This window comes from Neolamprologus brichardi, chromosome 8 (assembly GCF_056152115.1).
Source record: "Neolamprologus brichardi isolate AB-2024 chromosome 8, ASM5615211v1, whole genome shotgun sequence".
NCBI classification, from domain to species: Eukaryota; Metazoa; Chordata; class Actinopteri; order Cichliformes; family Cichlidae; genus Neolamprologus; species Neolamprologus brichardi.
This window is the reverse complement of record NC_142111.1, coordinates 675,339-696,459: the sequence shown is the minus strand read 5'-3', so window position 1 is coordinate 696,459 and position 21,121 is coordinate 675,339. Positions and strand designations below refer to the sequence as shown.

The 21,121-nt window shown below is 41.4% G+C and overlaps 1 protein-coding gene across 3 annotated transcripts in view; it reads right to left on the bottom strand.

Annotated features, from left to right (window-relative positions):
- The window catches only part of LOC102775806 (rho GTPase-activating protein 23-like), a 75,636-nt gene that overhangs the window by 15,295 nt on the left and 39,220 nt on the right, over positions 1 to 21,121 (bottom strand). For all 3 annotated transcript variants that reach the window (XM_087845215.1, XM_087845213.1, XM_087845216.1), the window contains exons 2-12: positions 17,183 to 17,374; positions 16,252 to 16,276; positions 15,663 to 15,755; positions 12,538 to 12,616; positions 12,377 to 12,437; positions 10,529 to 11,942; positions 7,407 to 7,515; positions 5,900 to 5,939; positions 3,258 to 3,395; positions 2,218 to 2,526; positions 2,076 to 2,137 (exon numbers count right to left, since the gene is read on the bottom strand). In XM_087845215.1, the coding sequence (XP_087701341.1) occupies positions 2,076 to 2,137; positions 2,218 to 2,526; positions 3,258 to 3,395; positions 5,900 to 5,939; positions 7,407 to 7,515; positions 10,529 to 11,942; positions 12,377 to 12,437; positions 12,538 to 12,616; positions 15,663 to 15,755; positions 16,252 to 16,276; positions 17,183 to 17,374 (2,522 nt within the window). The remainder of the gene's footprint in view (positions 1 to 2,075; positions 2,138 to 2,217; positions 2,527 to 3,257; positions 3,396 to 5,899; positions 5,940 to 7,406; positions 7,516 to 10,528; positions 11,943 to 12,376; positions 12,438 to 12,537; positions 12,617 to 15,662; positions 15,756 to 16,251; positions 16,277 to 17,182; positions 17,375 to 21,121) is intronic.

The window sequence follows — 21,121 nt, the reverse complement described above, 5'->3', positions numbered from 1 at the left end:
GACACTATCTCTACTTTTAAGATTAGGCTTCAAACTTTCCTTTTTGCTAAAGCATATAGTTAGGGCTGGACCAGGTGACCCTGAATCCTCCCTTAGTTATGCTGCAATAGATGTAGGCTGCCGGGGGATTCCCATGATGCATTGAGTTTTTCCTTTCCAGTCACCTTTCTCACTCACTATGTATTAACAGACCTCTCTGTATTGAATCATATCTGTTATTAATCTCTGTCTCTCTTCCACAGCATGTCTTTATCCTGTCTTCCTTCTCTCACCCCAACCGGTCACAGCAGATGGCCGCCCCTCCCTGAGCCTGGTTCTGCCGGAGGTTTCTTCCTGTTAAAAGGGAGTTTTTCCTTCCCACTGTTGCCAAAGTGCTTGCTCATAGGGGGTCATATGATTGTTGGGTTTTTCTCTGTATCTATGAAGCGCCTTGAGGCGACTTTTGTTGTGATTTGGCGCTATATAAATAAAATTGAATTGAATTGAATCAGGGTCATGTCAAATGTCAACGTTTAAATAAAAAACAGGAAACAGAAAAAATGGAAAAAAATCCAAGTGGACCAATTACACCTTCACATGAAGTTGTCCAAATGGTATCTGGGTGGCATGGTGGCGTGGTGGTTCGGACTGTTGCCTCACAGAAACCTCAGTTTGACTCCACCCTCTGGCAAGGGCCTTTCTATGTGGAGTTTGCGTGTTCTCCCCATGTCTCCATGGGTTCTCTCCAGGTACTCCAGCTTCCTCCCACAGTCCAAAGGCATACAATTAGTGGGGTTGCATTAATTGGTTATTCTAAATTGCCCACAGGTGTGAATGTGAGTGCGAATGGTTGTCTGTCTCTCTGTGTTAACCCTGCATCAGACTGGCAGTCTGTACAGGGTGTACCTTGCCTCTCACCCTGTGGTAGCTTGGATAGGCTCCAGTCCTCTGCAAAGTGTAAGAGAATGGAGGGATAGTCATGTGGCACTGAGAGTACCATTCCCCTGGCAACCACCAGACTCCTTCATCAGATTGCCAAACAGACAAGTATGATTCTTCACTCCAGAGAACACGTCTCCATTGCTCTAATGTCCAGTGCCGGCGTGCTTTACACTACTGCATGTGATGCTTTGGATTGCACAGTGATCGAATTCTTGGATGCAGCTGCTCAGCCATGGAAACCCATTCTATGAAGCTCTCTACACACTACTCGTGATCAAATCAGGAAGGCCAAATGAAGTTTAGAGAAAGTTGGCACCCTCTATGCAATATGTGCCATCTGCTGACCCTGCTCTGGCCTACCCCTCTGTGGCAGAGTTGACGTCTTTGTTATGAAACCAGTAACAGTTAACTGTTGCACAAATGGCATCCTATCATGGCAGCCATGCAGGAATTCACTGTGCCCCTGAGAGTGACCCTGTCATGGTCTGGCAGTTATGTTTTTTCTATCTTCATTGTCAAGGCTCCCCTCCCGGTCCCCGGCTGCCTCCTTTATGTGTATGTGTTTTTGAGTGTGTGCGTGTGTTTCCAGAGTGGTGGTTTACGCGCATCATCAGGCCGGAAGGTTATATATATGAAGAGCTGGAGTTTTCACCATTCACACAACGGTCCACGAGCACTGTGTGGGAGTCAGGAGCGCCACAACGGAAGCCACGCGTTTTGAAAATTGTCACATTACTATCACTATTCAACTATCTTCACTATAAATAAACTCACTCTCTCTTTTGGAAAGTCCTGCATTTGGGTCCCGTTCTTGGCCTGAACCTCACAGACCCATTCTTTCATTCTTTGTAGAAGCAGTCGACATGCCTGTGTACTTGATTTTATACACCTGTGGCCATGGAAGTGATTGGAACACCTGAATTCAATGATTTGGATGGATGAGTGAATACTTTTGGCAATATTTTGGGAAATGCTCTGTATATTCCAAATTCTTTTCATGATGACTACAGTTTTATGTTGCACCTTTTTATTTGTAATTTTGGGAAATTGCAGTTTAAAGTATGATTTGTGGCAATCTTCAAGCCCAGAATTACAGTGACTTCTAATTACTGTAAGGCGCAGACTTTTTACTTAATATAATTATTCATCCTGACCTGTGTTTCTTGTAGTCATTCAGCTTCTTGTTGATGAGAGCCTGTCTTGAGAAACCAATCTCCTATAAAGAATGAAAGCCACAAATTAGTTTGGTGTATGTGTTTGTGCAGCCAGTGCAAACTAACAAAATATTATTCATACCTCGTTATCTGTTTTGCTATTCTCCCTAATAACCTTGATCCATGCCAGCATGTCATCGTTATCCTCGGCCTGAAGCAGGTACTCGCAGAAATCCTGCGTGGTCAACCTCAAGGTGTGTTTCCGCTTGGTTTCACTGTAGGCAATGTCAATCAAGCAGCAGCGGATGCTGATTGGACAATGTTCAACCTGACCGGGTCCTGCTCCTGCCCCGTGAATCACTGCATCTCGCTTGTCTTTGTAAAGGAAGAGTGATTGGGAGCGGAGAACGGAGAAGGCGCGTCTCCACGGTCGCATGCTCCCACCAACTTTCTGTCATGAAGAAAGATGAAGAGAAGGCATAACCTTAAAAAAAATGTACCGTTTAGCAACTGAAACTACCTGATTGGCTCGCTGAAACTCATTTCTTCACATGACACTGGAAGGTGTGTGTCATATTTTAAAGAACTTAAACATTTAGCCAGAGTTCTTTGCCTGATGCTGGTTTGGCAACATAAAGATGACCTATACAGTATTGTACAGAGTTTTGTTTTGATGCTGTGTCTGATAGGTGTATTAATATATTTATTATCACAGGCAAATACCAAATCAGGATGCACCGTTCAACAGCAAATCTCACAATACAATTATGCTTACTTGAGGGTATATGGAAATTTTCCCAACCGACTTGAAGGAGGTGTGTGTGTGTGTGTGTTGGTCCATTTGGTGTAACAACTGCAATGAAAATTTAGTTTGCGTTGTTTTCAATAATTGAAAACTCATTCCTGGTGGGTGTTGTTGGTCTTTTCCAGGGCCGATAACGTTTATGTCTTTTGTGGAAAGACTTTCTAGGTGTAGCCAGGAGACAGGTGTTTTCTTTGGTGATCTCAGAAACCCCTCTCTCCTTTTTAGCAAACACTAAGTGGAAAGTCGGAATAAGTGTCCTTACACAAGAGCTGGCCATCTCTTTTTAGTTTGCTAACACCTGGACATGGACAAGCATTAGAAAAGACATCCTGCATAAATGCAGACAGTGGGGTTTTTTCTTCTTCTTTGATTTTTACCTTTCCCTTCTCTGTCAGAATCTGTTTGTAGTGCAGCCAGCCCTCCTTGTGAACATCACTGAAGGTGATGATACCCAGCTCAGAGGTGGAGTGGCGCTTGGATCGGGCGTCCTCTTGGGCTTGCAGACTTTCCAAAGACTGAAACACATTGTGGAAGTATTATGTTTCGATCTGACTGGTCCATCTTCAAAAAGCAGGACGTGGAGACTTTCACTCAGTCTGGCCTTTTCTACATTAAGCGCTGTGTGGAGAATCTGACAGTGACAGAAAAACTATCTGGGTTTTTCCAAACCAAAAACCTGATGATGAGTGAAGTGCAGGCTCTGATAAGAACTCTTAACTTTGCCTTCAAGCTTAGGGACAGTTCTCTGTGCAGCACTGCCAGAGCCAAACTGAGTAGAGACATCAAACAAGCCAAGGATGCCTACAGGAGGAGGATACAGGACCTCCTCACTTATAATAACCTCTAGTATCCAAGCCCTCACCAACTACAAAGGCCAGAGCCCCCCAACCCGTAACAGCGGCCACAAACTCTCAAAGGAGCTCAACACCTTCTTCACTCGGTTTCTTGCCCCCCCCGCCACCTCGCGGCTCATGCCACTGTTCCCACCTGTCTGAGAGCCCCCATCATCACTCACATCCAAAGACTGGTATAGACAGCCTTATTGACTACAGACCTGTAGCCCTCATGTCTGTATTCATGAAGTGTGTTGAGTGGATAGTGTCACAGCACATCAAAAACTCTCTACTCCCCTCCCTCAGCCCCCAACAGTTTACTTACAGAGCAAATCAGTCCACAGAGGATGACATCACATCACCCTTCACAGAGCACTGAGCCATCTGGAGAACATGAAGAGCTATGTGTGCATGCTCTTCATGGGCTATCCGGTTGTTAAGTGATGACGTGACGAATCCTACTTCCGGGCCTAAAGTAGTCTGCGTTTAATATGGCTTTTGTGTTGTTAACATGTTTAATGTTTTGTATTTTCTTCTATTTAATCTCAAAAAGCTCCTAAAACAGTCAGTGATCACTGTTGACCTCCCTCGGCTTTTATTACCGCTAATCATTTATTTAAGCTCAGTTTTTAAAACCTTAGGATGTAACTACAGCCCAGCCCATGCAGCAGTATATGAATAACTAACCTCGTATTGTGGATGGATTATCTCAGTTTTTCTCCTGGCTGAAGTTTGGTCCTTTTACAGCATCCTGCCATGCGATTACATTTGTTCCTGACCACCGAGAACACTCACGTTAACTTTTATCGAGTGGAAGAAAAGTTAGCTTGTTTATATTATGCTAACATAGGTGTGTCGCTAGCGGTCACATAGCACATCATTATATACCAGCTAGCCAAACTTCAGTAACCCTACAAACGTCACTGCTGTTTAGTTTTCTGTCTTCATTTATGTTGGAAGTGATAACAGAGCTGTACGTTTTAATTTGTTTCCAAAACCCCGCAGTCAGGACATGCTATATTGTATTTAGATAGAAGCTAACGAGCTAACTTCCTGCTAACTTCTAACTCCGTTAAATGTCATAAATTCCGTTTTCATGGATGCCTGGATGTTAAACTCAATTGTTACACCTGGTAGAGCAGAACGCTGATCATTTTATTAAAGATGAAAGACTTTAGACAGTTTTTCAACTCTCAGTAATGCCATAGTGATCGTTTGATATATGGACCTGCAGCGGAGTTTAGGCCCAGACACGGCTAGTGACGTCAGACTTAACAACCGGATAGCTCAGCATTCAACACCATAATCCTAGACATCCTCACCACCAAACTGAACCATCTTCAGATCCCCCCCTGCCACCTGCTCCTGGATCAAAGACTTCCTCACCAACCAGCCTCAATAACTCCATTTCTGGGAACCCACATCTCTGCTGATCTCACCTGGACTCACAACACCAACACCCCGGTAAAGAAGGCCCAGCAGTGGCTGCACTTCCTCTGTGTCTTGAGGAAGAATAATCTGGACCAGAAGCTGCTGTTGGCCTTCTACTGCTCGTCAGTGGAGAGTGTGCTTTCCTACTGCCTGGGTGTTTGGCATGCAGGGGTTGCTTACCCTCGGCCATTGCCAGATCCTCCTGTCTCAGGAAAACCAGAGCCATTGCACCCCGCTCAACACCTGTTTGACCCGCTTCCCTCTGGTTGGCACCACAGGTCAATCAGGTCCAACACCTTCAGTCTAACAAACAGCTTCTTCCCCTGGGCCATTTGGACTGTTGACAAACCCCCACACCCCACTCTGCCCACTCACCTCACTAATCTGAGCCATGGTCTGAGTAACTCCCACCACAGACTCTACTCAGACCAAGTATTTAATTTTCTTTGCACTATTTCCAAGCACTTTGCAACTTGTTCTTCGTGTGCCTTTTTCTTATTTTTGTACATATCCCTCTTGATTGTATATATTTCTCCTGTTGCTATTTATATTTTACTCCGGCACAGTTGGTGTGGAGCACCCACAATTTTGTTGTACATGTACAATAAAAAATAAAGAGCTATTCTATTCTATTCTATTCTTATGGAACTTACAAAGACAGTGGTTACTGGGTTCCTGTAAACATCAATGAACTAAATATAGAAAACACATATGACAATATCCAGGTCATGAATTTAGAAATGAGAGTGACTCACCCCATCCGTGAAAAAGCTCTTGACCCTTTTTGGTAGTTTACTGTGGAGCAGACAGCAAACGAGTTACAGATATAGACTGTATATTGCAATAAAATTCAAGTTTTTAAAGTTTTACTGATTACTCTGTATTATTTGGTTGAACTAGAAGATTAACTTGTCCTTTTTTTCACAGTACGTCAGACTTGGCATGAATGTTTGCATGAACACTTCATTACTCATTCCTTTCTGATTTCACTATTGTGTCAGAATCACTGGATTCGTGATGTTCCGTAAAAAATTTGAATCAGCTCAGACCAATGAGCAAAATTACCTGCACAGAAAAAGTTGTTCAGATCCTTACATGCATATGAAACTGACTGACATCCCATTCTTAAGCCATAACGTTTAATATGATGTCAGCACCATTTGTAGCTATGACAGCTTGAACTTTTCAGGGAAAGCTTTCCACAAATTTTAGGAGTGCATTAATGGGAATCTGTGACCATTCCTCCAGAAGTGCATTTGTGATGTGATGATGGACAAGAAAGCTTGGCTCACAGTCTCTGCTCTAATTGATCCCAATAGTGTTCTATTGGACTGAGGTCAGGACTCTATGCAAGCTACTCAAGTTCTTCCACACCAAACTTGCTCATACACGTCTTTATCAACCTTGCATTGTCCACTGGTGCACAGTCATGTTGGAACAGGAAGGGATCATCCCCAAATTGTTCCCACAGAGTTCGGAGCACAAAATGTCTTGGTATTCCTTTTACTGGAACTAAGAGAACAAGCCCAACCCTTACAAAATAGTCCCCCCTCCATCAAACTTTAGACTTGCCACATGCAGACAGACGAGTATCTGCAGAAAGCTGGTGACCTCTCCTCACTATGCACCTTACCACCCACTGACTTTTCTCTGTGATTTTCCGTGGCCTACCACTTTGTGGCTCAGTTGCTCCTACTTTGATATAATGCCACTAAAGTTCATTTTATGGTCAAGGAGAGAAAGTGTGTTTGCTGTCCGCTCCACTTCAGGGACAGCCCATTGGCCTGCAGTGAGCACTGTTGTCGCTTTACAGCGGCTCACAGTTGATTTTAGAATTTCTTTTAATACTTAGGGAGCACTGAGTCCAGACTACATGTCTGAACTAATTGTTAAGTACACTGCTGTTCGCTGACTTAGCTCATAAGCTCAAAATCTATTAGTTGTCTCTTGTACAAGACTTAAGCCAGTCTGTGGCACCAAGGCTCATTCCAGCTCTGTTAAAAAGTTAACTTCTGTTGACGTACTTTTGTTATTTATGTTATTATTTATTTCTCTATGACATCAGCTGTGTTTTAATTGTACAACTTGACTTTTACTCTGTAAAAACCACTTTAACCTCCTGACCTGGACATTCATTTATGTCCTATGTAGTGGACACACAAATCACAAAAAAAGTTCAACTGAGTCTCTGAGGTGGAAAATGGCCTCATATCTGGAACGACACAAAGCCATCAAATTTCATTTCCAGGATTCTTGACTTACGAGAAGACAGGGCTTTCTTCCCTGAAGGTGTTGAGACCCTCATCACAGGACCTGGATCTCTCAGTGGTGATGGCGAGTAGGTAAGAGGAGCGTCGATTTTTAATACTACCTGTAAATACGTAAGGTAAGTCAGAGAGAAAAAGAGGAGAACGAGACAGAAGCCGAGGTTACAACAAAAAAGCCAACAATTGACTGAGACACTGGTCGATGAGTTAATGAGTAAACACAAAATATATAGTGTGGAGTAAAAAAATACTTTTTATACTTTCACATAGCATGGTATTTTAGCCTGCCATGCTAACAAGGTCGTATGCTAAAACACTGCTTTAGATGTGCAATCTTATTAGACAGAAAGTATGTTCTTCTATAAAGAAGCATGAAGTTTGATACAAAAAACTGGAAATTACTATTATAGTCACGTATGGTCACTTTTGGAAAGCAGTAGATGATCTGTTCAGTAACTTTTTTTTTCTTGCTCTCCTACTGAGCCTGAGATCTGGACTCAGTGATGTCTTGTGAAATGTACCTAAAACTCATCGAGAACTCTTTTTAGGCTCGCTTTTGTGTAATTTTTGTTTTGATTTGTTTCTTTAAACATTTCTGATGTGAAGCACTTTGTGATATTTATCTCATTCTTAACATTACTTAAGAGTCTAATCTAGAAACATTTTTTCACAAGAAGCTACACTTGTTACACATTGTGTCAAACACTTGTGACACAATAATAAAGTGACCATTACTACTGGATTAGATAATTATTTGCAACAATATGGATACAAACTGTCTTCACCTCTTCCAGCTGACACACTTCATCACACACCACTGCAGCAGACAGACAGGCACTCTCCTCCCCTGAGTAGCAGCTGAACCCATGAACAGGAGTTGATGTTCGCATCACTGACTAACACTTAATGGGGTCAGTAAAGCTCCTGTTGTAACAACAGTGAGTCATAAATAGAATCACTAAATGTCAGCCTGGTCGGCACACACAGCAAACATGGGTTTTTAACAATGATCAATTATTCACTTGCCATGTTAGCTGTCTTTTAAATTTCATCAAAGTAGCAGCTAGTTGCTATGGCTAATAATAAAATGTTATTTGTTCCAGTGAATCTATCTGCATGACAATATTGACAATAGTGTTAGGGAGACTTTCCTGATTCCAACATTTTGTTTGGGCTTTTTTTGTTTGCTGCCAGGAGGATCTTAAAACAGTATTTGTTGGTAAAAAAAAAATCTTTGAGTTAAGCAGCAAACAATGTTTTAATTCAGCCTCATTGTTAGGTATGTTCAGTTTAAGATGGTTTATTGTCAGGAAATTTTTGTGTAGGCTGAAAGGCAGGAAAACTGGAAAATCACCCATGGAAGCTTTTTTTTTTCATTCTTATTGTTGAGTCATGAACACGACCTTAACTGAGGCAAGCGAGGCCTTTTTGAATTAACATGGTGGTCTGTTGCAAACGTCATAGATTGCTCAGAGTCAGACCTACTTTTTAGCTGTTGTTTTTTGTGTCTTTTTGTTTCAGCAAAAGTTACCATCTGTTATGATTCGGCACCTCTGATACAGTGCATCTATGCAGCAGTGCATGCCGGACTGGTCAGCGCTTCGTTTTTTCAAACTTGTGAAACCAGACGAGCCAACAGCACCGGAGGGCTACGTGATCTTCAGAGCCAGGTATAATGCACAGGAGCGTGGCAAGATCCACGGAAGAATGACTTCACACAATTTAAATTATTTATTTAAATATCACATTTAAAAATGTGATATTGTGATATCATTGCTGTTGTCGCACGATACCTGTGGAATCGAGGATTGTTGTAAAACAAAAACAGTGTTGAGTAAAACTAGACCCTGAAAGAGGAGATACTAGCAGCTGGTGATGTGCAACCTAAATGTGACTCTTGTGTTTGCTAGTTATGATAGGAAGAGCAGATGATGGATGAAAGCTACTGATGCTGATGGGCTTTAGGCAGCTGGGTAAAAGCTCGACCATGATTCGACATCACAAAAACCATTTTTCAGTTTCAATTTTGTGACAATTATGTGACAATATTGTGGCTCCTGTAAAGCCTGAAAAGTAAGAGGTTAAGTTACTTCACTTACTATTGAATTTAACTGTAAAGCAGTTATTTTAGATTTTTACTTCATTTTTCAGGGGGAACAACCAACCAACCAAACAAACAAAAACCTACCTAAGTCATTTTTAGGCCTACATTTGATTCATGCCTTGCTACTAGGTGTAATACTGCTGCTGCTGACACCATGGTTAAATAGATTAGGCAGTGTGTAACTCATTAAAAAAGGGTGAAAATAAATGCCCTGTATTTATTTATTGTGGCTCAAGAGTTGCGAGTTCACCTTGTAATCGGAAGGTTGCCGGTTTGAGCCCCGGCTTGGACAGTCTCAGTCGTACTGGTGGTGGTCAGAGGGGCCGGTGGCGCCAGTGTCCGGCAGCCTCGCCTCTGTCAGTGCGCCCCAGGGTGGCTGTGGCTACAATGTAGCTGCCATCACCAGTGTGTGAATGTGTGTGTGAATGGGTGGACTGGATGTAGTGTAAAGTGCTTTGGGGTCCTTAGGCACTAGAAAAGCGCTATACAAATACAGGCCATTTACCATTTTACCATTTACTCACACATATAAATGTGACCTGGTGCTCCATGCTGCAAACGTCAGTGAAACGTTGTTGGTTTTTTTGGTTTTTTTTACTATATTGACAAAAATACTTTTACTGCAACTTTTCTTGAAATATTGTGATAATAAATATTGTGTCAGCAATTTTGATAAATGGTAAAAAGACTCACAGTGCTTTTGAGACAATGCTGCTGAGCTATTTGCCTAGCTGACAGGATCTTAAAGATTATTTGTGCCTTCAGTTGCAGTTTTGTGAACTAACCCTCAAGTTTTAGTTTTGGATCAAATATTAAAGATCTCTTTGATATATTTTATTTCTCTCCATCTGTCAGCAGACTAGACAAGAAATGTTGAGAATAATGAATAATGACATAAAATAGCACTTTTAACATTGTTGTAACTATCCAATTTAAAAGCATTCATTATAACCTTTAAATTTGTTACAATCTGACACCGTATAACTATGCAAGTTTGAGGAAAGGTTACTAACCTATGAAGGGAATAGAGGATAAGGAATCAAATACATTCTGTGCCAGGTTGCCGCTGGACCTGCGGTTGGGAATAGTCTCTGCAGGAACAGGAGAGGTGCAGAGTGTCAAACCAGGCAGCTCTGTGGACTCCACAGGTGTGTTGTAGTTCGAATGTTGCAGAGTCTGAATGGCTGTATGACGACCTGGAGGCAGCTTCTGCCTTAGGACCACCTCTTGAGTCACGGATACAGGGGAGATGACTTCTCGGTGCTCCCCAAACTCCATTATCTCCTCCTCTGATGCAGACTGAGGGGTAATGAACTTGGACCCTACATCAGTATCAGCAGGGCTGTCTCTGGTGGCAGGCCTCCAGTCAAGGTGAGGGCTGCTGTAGCCAGGCTCTCTAAAGGAGTGGGCTTGCTGAAAGACATGACCAGCTTTGTGGGAAAAAGTAGGGCTGTAGCTTTTGTAGCCCACTTGCTCTTCCTCTCTTCCTCTCCTTTTCTGGGGCTCTGCTACTTGCTGACCTGACTGTCTCTCACTGGGAGGCCCTGTAGAAGAAGTTGTGATAGATGATTTTCCTGTGCTTTGGTGCTGAGGTTCTGAGGTTCTCGGGTCTTTCTGTATGTTGAATTTTATCATGTTGGAGCTTTGTGAAGTCTGTTCAGAATGTGCACTGACCAGAGCGGAGGCTTGGGCCAGTGTTTCCATAGAACGTCCGTAGTTGTGCTCATATTCGGCATAGGCTGCCAGCAGGGTCTCTGAACAGGACTTCTTTGCTGGTCCTGATGAACTACCACAGCTGCTGAACCAACAGGAGTAGTGGGCAGCAGCAGCTGCCTGGTGATGCAGGAAGGTTTCTCTTCTCCGTTGCTCTAAAGAAGCCACAGCAGTAGCTGATGGTTTGGGAGTAACTGTTAAGCCCAACCCCAGCTCAGCTAAATGATCCTGAGATATACTGCGATACTGGGGTGAGATGCATTCTGTGCCATGAGTGTGGCTATAGTCTGACAGTGCCTGGTGGTAGAGGGTGCCAACATGACAATGGGCAGGAGCTTTCCGAGGTGGAGGTAGAGTTGCAGAAGCGATGGCTGCATTGTGGTTAACAAAGTGAAAGTCCAGTGCGGTAACGGCAGATGAGGACCGTCCGCGGTGTCCCCCCAATGGGGCAAATCGAACGCTTGGATCCTCAGGACTCCTAAACCAACACTCGGGGGGAGTAGAAGCAGCAGGGCGGCGGTTGTCTAATGGTGGGGTGACAGGGCTGGTCCGACACTGCCAGTTGTCAAGGGAGCTGTAAATGTTGCGGCTAGTCTGTGAGGAAGTAGAGCTGGGCTTGTTTGACGGATAGTAAGGAGGTGGTGGCTCTGGGAGGTTTCGGGCTTTACCTGAGTATGGCTCATTGCCTTTCATGTAGGCATCCTTGGAGTATGCCTGAGGACAGCAGGGGGGAGGAGACAATGTAAAATCGAAATACAGGATGAACAGCAGGGATAGCAAGAGGGCAGAGTCAGTCAGGATGCACTATGCAGCACTTTTTCTGGCTTTTTGTCTGTAAATCTTTACCGTACAACCAACATTGGAACCAAGCTTGTAAAACATTTTCAACAGGTTCTTTGTTGGGTGATCTAATTTTTATCTCATCCCCTTCTCTTTTAACATAATTAATTAATTACACAGTTACCTGTGCATGCCAGCTGATAATGAAGTCCTTTCTGTCCATGCACAAACATTTGAACAGTTTCTGAATGAACTGAAGCAGAAATTTAAACCCCTGTTGTTACACTGATGGCTAGCTCACTGATGGTTACACAAGTCACAAGGGAAAAGAAGAGAAGAAGAGAATATTAAAGAAAGACTATACTCACACTTACCAACTGCAACACATCCTCATCTTTTGGCATAATAGAGAGCTCCAGAATGTTTTCACTACAAAAAAATAATAAAAAATACCATAAAAATGAGTCTAATCCTTGATAAAGAATTTAGATGTAATCAATGAGATGTAAAAAAAAAAAAAATCTCCAACCTGTTTTGGATGAGTGCTATAACCTGAGAGTAGGTTTTCCCCAGAACGCTCTGCCCATTCACCTTCACCAGTCTGTCCCCTGGAAGACACAAAGGCACACACACTAAGAGAGGAAAGGAAAATAAAGGTTGCATGCAAAGGGTGTGTGGTTAGGTTACTAAAGGACCTAAAGTGTTCCCAGAAAATATCTCCCACACTATTAGACCACCAGCAGGCTGAACCATTAACACGAGGCAGGATAGATCATTGCTTTCATGTTGTTTAAGCAAAATTCTCAGATCAGGCAACATTGTTGCAATCTTCTGTCATCCAGTTATGGTGAGCTCATGCCAAAGCATCAACTCCCTGTTTGTAGCTGACAGGAATGGTGCACAGTGTGGTCTTCTGCTGCTGTAGTACATCTGCTTCTAGGTTTTGCGCATTTCGAGATGCTCTTTTGCATACCTTGTTTTAACGAGTGTTTATTTGAGTTACCGCAGTCCTAAGATCTCAACCCAGTCTACCATTCACCACTTTTTCAAACATTGGCATTAAACTCTCTAGTTGTTGTGTGGGAACAGTTTCTGATTGTCAGCCGTTCAAATTTCAGCTAATGGTCTTGACCGTATCCACATACTGTTGTTGTTTTTACGTTAGCAATCAGTTGAACTGTGGCACTTGGCAAATGTCTTAGTAGTGTGTATATAGCACTCCTCTAGTCTTACTAACCACTCAAAGGGCTTTAGACGACATTTATTTGCATCAAATAGGTAAATCTACTGGTTCTTATATATAGCGCTTTACTGCCTTCTACCTGATTACTCAAAGCACTCTATCCAAGATGCCTCACTCACCCATTCATACAAGAACTATATTTCTATGATTAAGTGCTTTCTATCTATATTTCACACAGAGATTGTCATGGTCCCCGTGTCTGCCCAGCCGCATGTCTACATGTGTTTTGTATTCTTTCTCTCCCTCTCTTTCCTCTCTGCCTGGGCCTTGGCCCACACACCTGTTCGTGATTAGCTGTCATTACCTGTCCACTATTTGAGGCTGGAATCTGCGTCCCAGCCTCAAATAGGGATCTGCGTCCTCTCGTCGCTGGATGATTGTGCGAGACACGTTAGTGAACTTCTCAGCTCCTGTGAATCTTTGCTTAAGTGTTTTGTGACTTGTGAGTAATTTCCCTCTCCTGTGTGATAGTTTCCCTCCCCGGACTTGTGACCTTCCTGCTGTGCGAACGTGTGTGAGTTTGGGCGTGAAGACGAGAACGAGTGTGAGAGAGCTTCCCCTTGGACCTTTGGAACCCTGGATTTCCCCGCTCACTGTATATATTCTGCACTGGTGTCATAAATAAACTGTGTTTGGAAACGTCAACCTGCTCTGCGCTTGAGTCTTTGCTATCGACCGTGACAGAGATGGATATATCAAAAAGCAACTTAAATGCATGCAGACTGGAGCAGGCAGGGACTGAAACACCAGCCTTCCACTCAGTAGATGACCTGCTCTGCCTCCTGAGCTACAGCCACCCAAATTTGGTAACTTTTGAACCCATTTATTCCTTGATAGTGTGTTATTAGTCTCTGAACTTTTTCAGTCTTACTACTCTATATTACGAAGACAGGTAAAGACAAGAAATTTCAATCTGTCCATTCATCCATTTTCTTCCACTTATCCAATTCAGTTTGATGAGTGGACTGCAGGCTATTCCAGCTGCCATAGTGTGAGAGGCGGGTATACCCTGGACAGGTTGCAAGTATTTGCAGAGCTAACATAGAAAGAATGACAACCATTCACATTCACACCTATTTGTAATTTAGAGGAATTGACCTAATATCACTGACTGCACATCTTTGGACACTGTAGTTCTTGACATTGTTCCAAATACAAAATTAACATATACATGATATGATAACATACACATATAGGTGTGAATCTGTCATAAAATTACATTGTTATATGTTATTATAATAATTCAGTTTTAGATTAAACCATAATCTTTTAATAAGATTTATGACTATGCCAGTAGATTTTATCCATGTTGACATGTATGACCCCAGACAGGTAGGTCCAAGACTAAACAACTATTCAGATCGTTACTGAGAATAGATCTGAATAGTTTTATAGGCTAATGATCGTGTACTTCATTCTATTGTCAAAGTTAGTGGTGGGCTATTATCGCATATTTTGGCTGGCTGTATTAAGATGTTGTAATTAGGGCTGGGTATCGTCACTGATTTGATTGACTGATTAAATTCTGATTCACAGTGTCCCGATTTGATTCAATTCACTTCAATTTTGACTCAAACAGTTAGAAATATTATAATTATGATTATTTATCAGTACATATCCATAATTTTATATCTATGCAAAAAACAAAGCTGATGCTCATGAGACTTCATCAGAGGTCTTTGTCTCAAAGTAACTGACGATAAAACACAGAAAAACATGAAGGAGATTTTCCTGCCCTGTCTTTTTATAGCAAATAACCTTAAAAATATTCTGCAGTATATTGTGCATATGAACATTACCTGATGCTGCTGAAATGAAGCAGAACTAAGGTACAAAGGTTTTATTAGAGACACAGCTAAGAGTTTTATAATTAGGTATAATTTGTAAAAGCTCAAATTTCTTCCGTACAGCAAGTATTCTTTGAACAGCAGAAGTTTGAGGGTAATAACCAAGCACATAATGGAGGAAACAGAGATTTTTGATGGTAAACTAGTCTTGAAATAAACTGAGAGAGAGCTGTACAGGAAGTGTGATGGACTGATGACGATGTTCTTCTGCTGCTGGTTCAGTGAGTGACGAAACCTACAGCTTCAGAATCTGCGAGATGTCCCAGCGGCATGTCTGCGTATGTGCTGTTGGGTTGCGCTTTGTGTTTACATGTTTTTGCCGAATCCATTACCTGCTCTTTAATCGTTTGCTGTTTTAGCTGCTTGGTGGTTGTTGAAATAGTTTTGTGACCTATTCCGGCATTTCTGGCAAAATACATTTATATTAGATTGGAACAGACAATCCAAAAACATAATGCCTCTAACCAAAGCTGTTACCGTCTGTTGTTAGGTAGCTGGAAATTTCACATTTTTAACCACAGAATGAAGTGTGTAATTCATGTTGTGAAGATGCATGTATCCTACCTGTACACAGTCCAGCTTGTTGGGCAGGACCATTTTCTTTCACACTCTTCACGAAGATCGTGTCCATTGGCTCCAACCAAGACCTCTGGCAACCTGGTTAAAGTACCATTAAAGCCCACAGTGTTATATCAGATCTAAGTAAACCCGTGTCCTCATTGTTTGTTGTTTGGGGAGCTGGTCTCCTAATAATTGGAAGGTCGGTGATTTGATCCTTGGCTGCCCCAGTCTGCATGTCAAGTATCCTTGGGCAAGACATTAACCCCTAGTTGCTCTCTAATGGATCACATGTGTGTGAATGTTGCACTTAAGCAGAGAAATACAATGTTGCACTTAAACGTCTACGAATGGGTGAATGAGGCATGCTGTATAAAGTGCTTTGAGTGCTCTGGGAGAGTAGTAAAGCGCTATATAAGATCCAGTACATTTACCACATTACAAAACATAACACAATAGGGGCCCAAGGACATGTTGAGACACTTAGAAGTAATATTGATGTGATTCATTATATAAATCCGACCCCCTGTAAATGTGTAAACATTTGGAAAAAAATGGGGGGTTGATTAAGTTAGCAGAAACAGCAAACACCTACCTTTTCCATTTCCATTCTCTTCATCCTGTGAAGGAAACAGGGCAGGTGTTAAGATAAGAAAGACCACAGGGCACTGCTTCACATCTGGCTGCTGCTTTTCTGCCTCCATGGCATTCTGCCTGAGTTTCCCATAAACACACTCACACATTAACATGCTGCTTTCTGTCAGTTGGATTGATGGTCTAATTGGTCCACGTCGGGCTTTTGATACTATGCTGAATTATTTGATTCTTGACCTTGGCACCTAAAGCCCTCTGTAAATACACTGAGCCCTGCTGCTACACCACACAAAAATGGCTAAACAATAAAAAATGTTCTAAATAAATTACTACTAATAATAATAATAATGATAATAATAATAAACACTGATTTAGTATTTTAGGAAAACTCCTCACTCCCCTTTTGCCACTTACCAAATGACATCATTAACATGATATTAATGTCTGTTAGTAGCTAAGAGAATGTCACTAGTCCTAATAAGCTAAAAAAAAAACCCAAAACAAACAAGGTATATGATATAGGTATATGAGGTTGAGTTATTCAGATTCAGATTTTTTGGATTCCAGAAAACAATCAGTGCAAGAGAAGTTGCTAAATGTGCTAGAATAACATAGGTAGTCTTACCAGAATGTTCAATAGTTGTTCCACGCCTCATAAGTTAACAAAGCTTTATTTACCAAAATTCGATTGACCCTGTGAGCTCAAATTATTGTCAGGAAACCCCAATCCTAAATAAGCCTAGGCAATCAGAATATGGAGTGTTGGTTTCAATTCTAACATACATCAAAATATATTCACATTTTATTAATAACAAGTCAGTTTTGCCATTTTTTAAAAATATGGCTTAGACCTCAGAGAGTTAATGTAATGCAGATTTCAAATACAAGAAAAGTTCAAAGTTCAAGTGCATCTAATGAAAGCAGTATTTTACCTTAAGGTTATTGAGGAAGGACTTTGGTGGGTAGACAATAAAATGGCGCAGAGTAAAGCCAAATCCCTGTGAGTTCTTCTGCAGAAAAATTGTCCGTGGGCCGTGCCACAATACGCCCTCCACCTCGCTTGACGATAGTGGCCGACACCTGTTCTCATTGGATGACAATATGACATCTCTCTTCTCTTTAGCCTATAGAGGAGATGGAATAAATGTTTAGATCAGTAATCATTAGCTTCTCTTTTCTCTTAAAAGGAAATCAAGACGGTTGAAATGTTACTGTGTGAACTTGGAAGTGATGTTTATCACAAGTATCATTTTCAGGCCACAGAGCTGAACACATTTAAGGAAGTGTGAGTTGGTGGATGCGGGTGGTTCAGTAACTGAGGACACTCCCTGATCTGACCATTATAAAATCCAACCAACTGCAGGATGCATCATAGTTTTAACAAAGAAACTTTACCAGTGACCTCACATATGATTCCACTTTTTACTTCCAGCCAACAATGGAAGAGTTAAAAATATATACCTATAAATAAGTCTTGAAACAACAGGAACATATCAGGGCTTGTAAACACACATCTGGAAAATAAGATAAACAACCGACAAAGGAGGTAAAGGGTTCAGAAGGTGAAACGTTTTACATTCTACATTTCTCCAGGACTGTAGCCCAACATCAAATCAGTTCAAGCAGGCGATGCACTGTGTACTACATGATGTTTAAGGTTCATAAGGATATCCTGTATGTAAACATGCCTGGCCACTAAAGGTAAAATACACATCATCATTTGATTGTTAGGTTTGGGGAAATGAGTGAGAGCATAGCAGATGATGCAACGTCTATTTGGCAGAAAGTGTAACTGAATATAGAGATAAGTTTAGGTGATTACCAATGATTTCCATTTACTGCTAAACACAATGGAAAGGTCACATGGAAATTTTTCACAGAAGACAGTGATGGTGATGGCTATTAGATGGCGATTTTATTTAGTTTCATATAAGAACTGGAATGTAATAACTTTTATATGCATATTTTAAAAGCAATGCAACACTAGCACACTCTACAGCACTGAGCAGGTAGTTTCTGCTCAGGGCTTTCCATTGTTCACAGCCTTTCAGAACTCCGCCATGACAGAACAACAACAATAACAATAACTTTATTTGTGTAGCACTTTTAAACACAAAAGCACTTCACAGTTTTAAAAAAAGCCACATACAGAAGTTAAGTAAACATGTTCAAACATACAGTCAAACATTCTTCCAACATACACGCATACAGTTGCAAACTATGACCAAAAATAAAAAGGAAAAGATTAGGGAAAGATTAAGGACTGCTGAAAATTGGGTTTCAGCAGTCATTTTAAACAAATATCAGAGTCAGCCAAGCTGGCTGTTCTCCTCTGATTGTAAAATTAGAGTGAGGGACAGTAAGAAAAGCCCTGGTTAGAGGATCAGAGAGGCTGGCTGCAGTGAAGGTCTCAGAAGTTCTGCTGCTTAAGCAGGGACCGAGAATAGGTGTAAGTTATGCTATGAACCTGTAAACTTTAACACTAAAACTCCTGATTATTACTGGGTTGTAGTGGAAACACAGCTCTTGTTGGTGACCATTATTATCAACATGAATATTCAATGGCTCAGTTTGATGCAGAAGCTGAAGTTTGTTTTCTGCACAAGTTTTCGGTCCATAGTGAACCTGCAGAGGAGTACAAATGGTCAAAAGTCTTTGAGTGATCTAAGCAAAGCAATTGCAATGGAACTTGTTCACAGATGGACAAAAAAAAAATCACCCATCTAAAAGACTGAATTTAAGTAATTCCAATCACTTCCATTGGCCACAGGCAATGTTCCCTCTAAGCTGAGCACTGCTGGCACGGTCTCTGCACACAGAAAAAAAAATCTAACCTGAATTGAAATTAAAATTAATACTTTAACAATTCTGTTTTGCAGTGTTAGTCAGTCAGTGACTGGCTGCTCCTGTATCGGATTAGAACGATGCCACCTGATCCCATAGTCCAGCCAATCATGCGATTCACATTCGTATATACGCAGCTAATCAACGTGGTTGACAGGCTATGACAGCGTCCTTATGTGCCGACACCGGAGTTTTAGCTAGCAAAGCAGTGTGGCTGGTGTGGAGTGAAGCCACGTTAATGACAACGTGTACAACCATTGGAGATGTGAGCAGGACAGACGGAACAACTGATAGAAGAAGTGTGGACTTTATACCAGTTTTTAAATTGTGTTGATCGGCCACGTAAAACCAGAGTTATGATAAAAATATCTGCAATGTTTGGTTTTCTTCCTGAATACTATCGTTGATTATATTTACTGGAAGAAGAAACAGCAAAGGAAAGGAAAGCGCAAAAACAGCCTCCCTCCCCCAGCCTTTCCTATTGGTCGAAAAATGTACCATGTCGACCAATCAAAACATGATATGGCAACATGGCATTTAGTTGTTTAGGAAGGGGGAAGTTTTAGGAGTGACGGCGATGTTTTGAGATGTGAGCACAAATCTTGTGTAGTTAGTGTGTAGTGTAGTCAATAGTTTTGTTGTGTGTGTCAGAACAATGAGGCGACTGCTGAATGTTACAGGTGTTACAGGAGTGATACATCTGCTGTTGTCAGGCCTGCAGGTATCAGGCTGTTCACTCCTTTATCTCATACTGGACAGAAATAATTTTTTGGAGTGGCACAAATAATTTGTGTTGATGCAGAACAGCTGATTGTTCTGTAAATAGTTTGAAATGTTTATTTTAAAAACCGCCTTGGCTACATTTTTAGGTAAACAGCTGCAAAAAACTTTGTTGTTTGCATAACTCAGTAACTTGGTCATTATATACTGTATTTTGCAGACAGAGAGTTACAGACTCTCTCCCAGACCACAGACTCATAATACAAGTTAGAGCTTTTTTTTTTTTTTTTAAAGTTGTTTTTTCAAAATTGGAGTTCAAGTTATTTTTACTTCCAGTAGTGTTAACATACTACACAGGTCATGAACAAGATTTTTTTTTCATTGTAAGTGGGATAAAGCAGTTAATTAAAAGTAGTCTAACATAAATGTAAATGCTGTAATTTGATTATTTTAATAAACCATGTGACTTGGATGGATTCGATGCTGGCGTGACCACAGTGACCACGTCTGCTGTCGCTCACAGTGGTCCAAGTGTCCGCTCAGGGAGTTTGTGTGTTCGCTCAGACACATTAAAAATTAGAGGGAACATTGGCCACAGGTGTATAAAACAAAGCACCTGTGTAAACTGCTTCTACAAACATTTGTGGAATTCACTGAGCTCTCAGGATCTGCCACCTGTGCTAGTCTAAGTCTAATTGTGAAATTCCCTTGATAATAAATATTTCACAGTCAAGTTGGGAATGACAGCAACTCACCCATTAATTCAATTCAATTCAATTTAATTTAATTCAATTCAATTGTATTTATATAGCGCCAAATCACAACAACAGTCGCCTCAAGGTGCTTTATATTGTACAGCAGATCGTACAATAACAGATACAGAGAAAAACCCAACAATCATATGACCCCCTATTAGCAAGCAGTTTTCCGACAGTGGGAAGGAAAAATTAAGAGGTGGGTGGTGGGTTTCCATGGCTGAACAGCTGCGTCAAAGCCTTACATCACCAAACGCAATGCAAAGCGTCAGATACAGTTTTGTTGCCACATATTCTCTGGATTGGCGAATCACACTTCCCCATCTGGCTATCCAATTAATACATATAATAATTTATTTTCACAAGTTAGGTTTGTCCCTTAGTTTCAGTGAAAGGAACTCTTAGCGCTTCAGCATAGCAAAACATTTTCGACAATTTCAAGCTCTCAACTTTGTGGGAACAGTTTGGTGATGGTCCCTTCCTGTTTCAACATGACTGCACACCAGTGCAAGTCCATAAAGACATGGAGTCCAGTCTGCAAACCAACAGAGA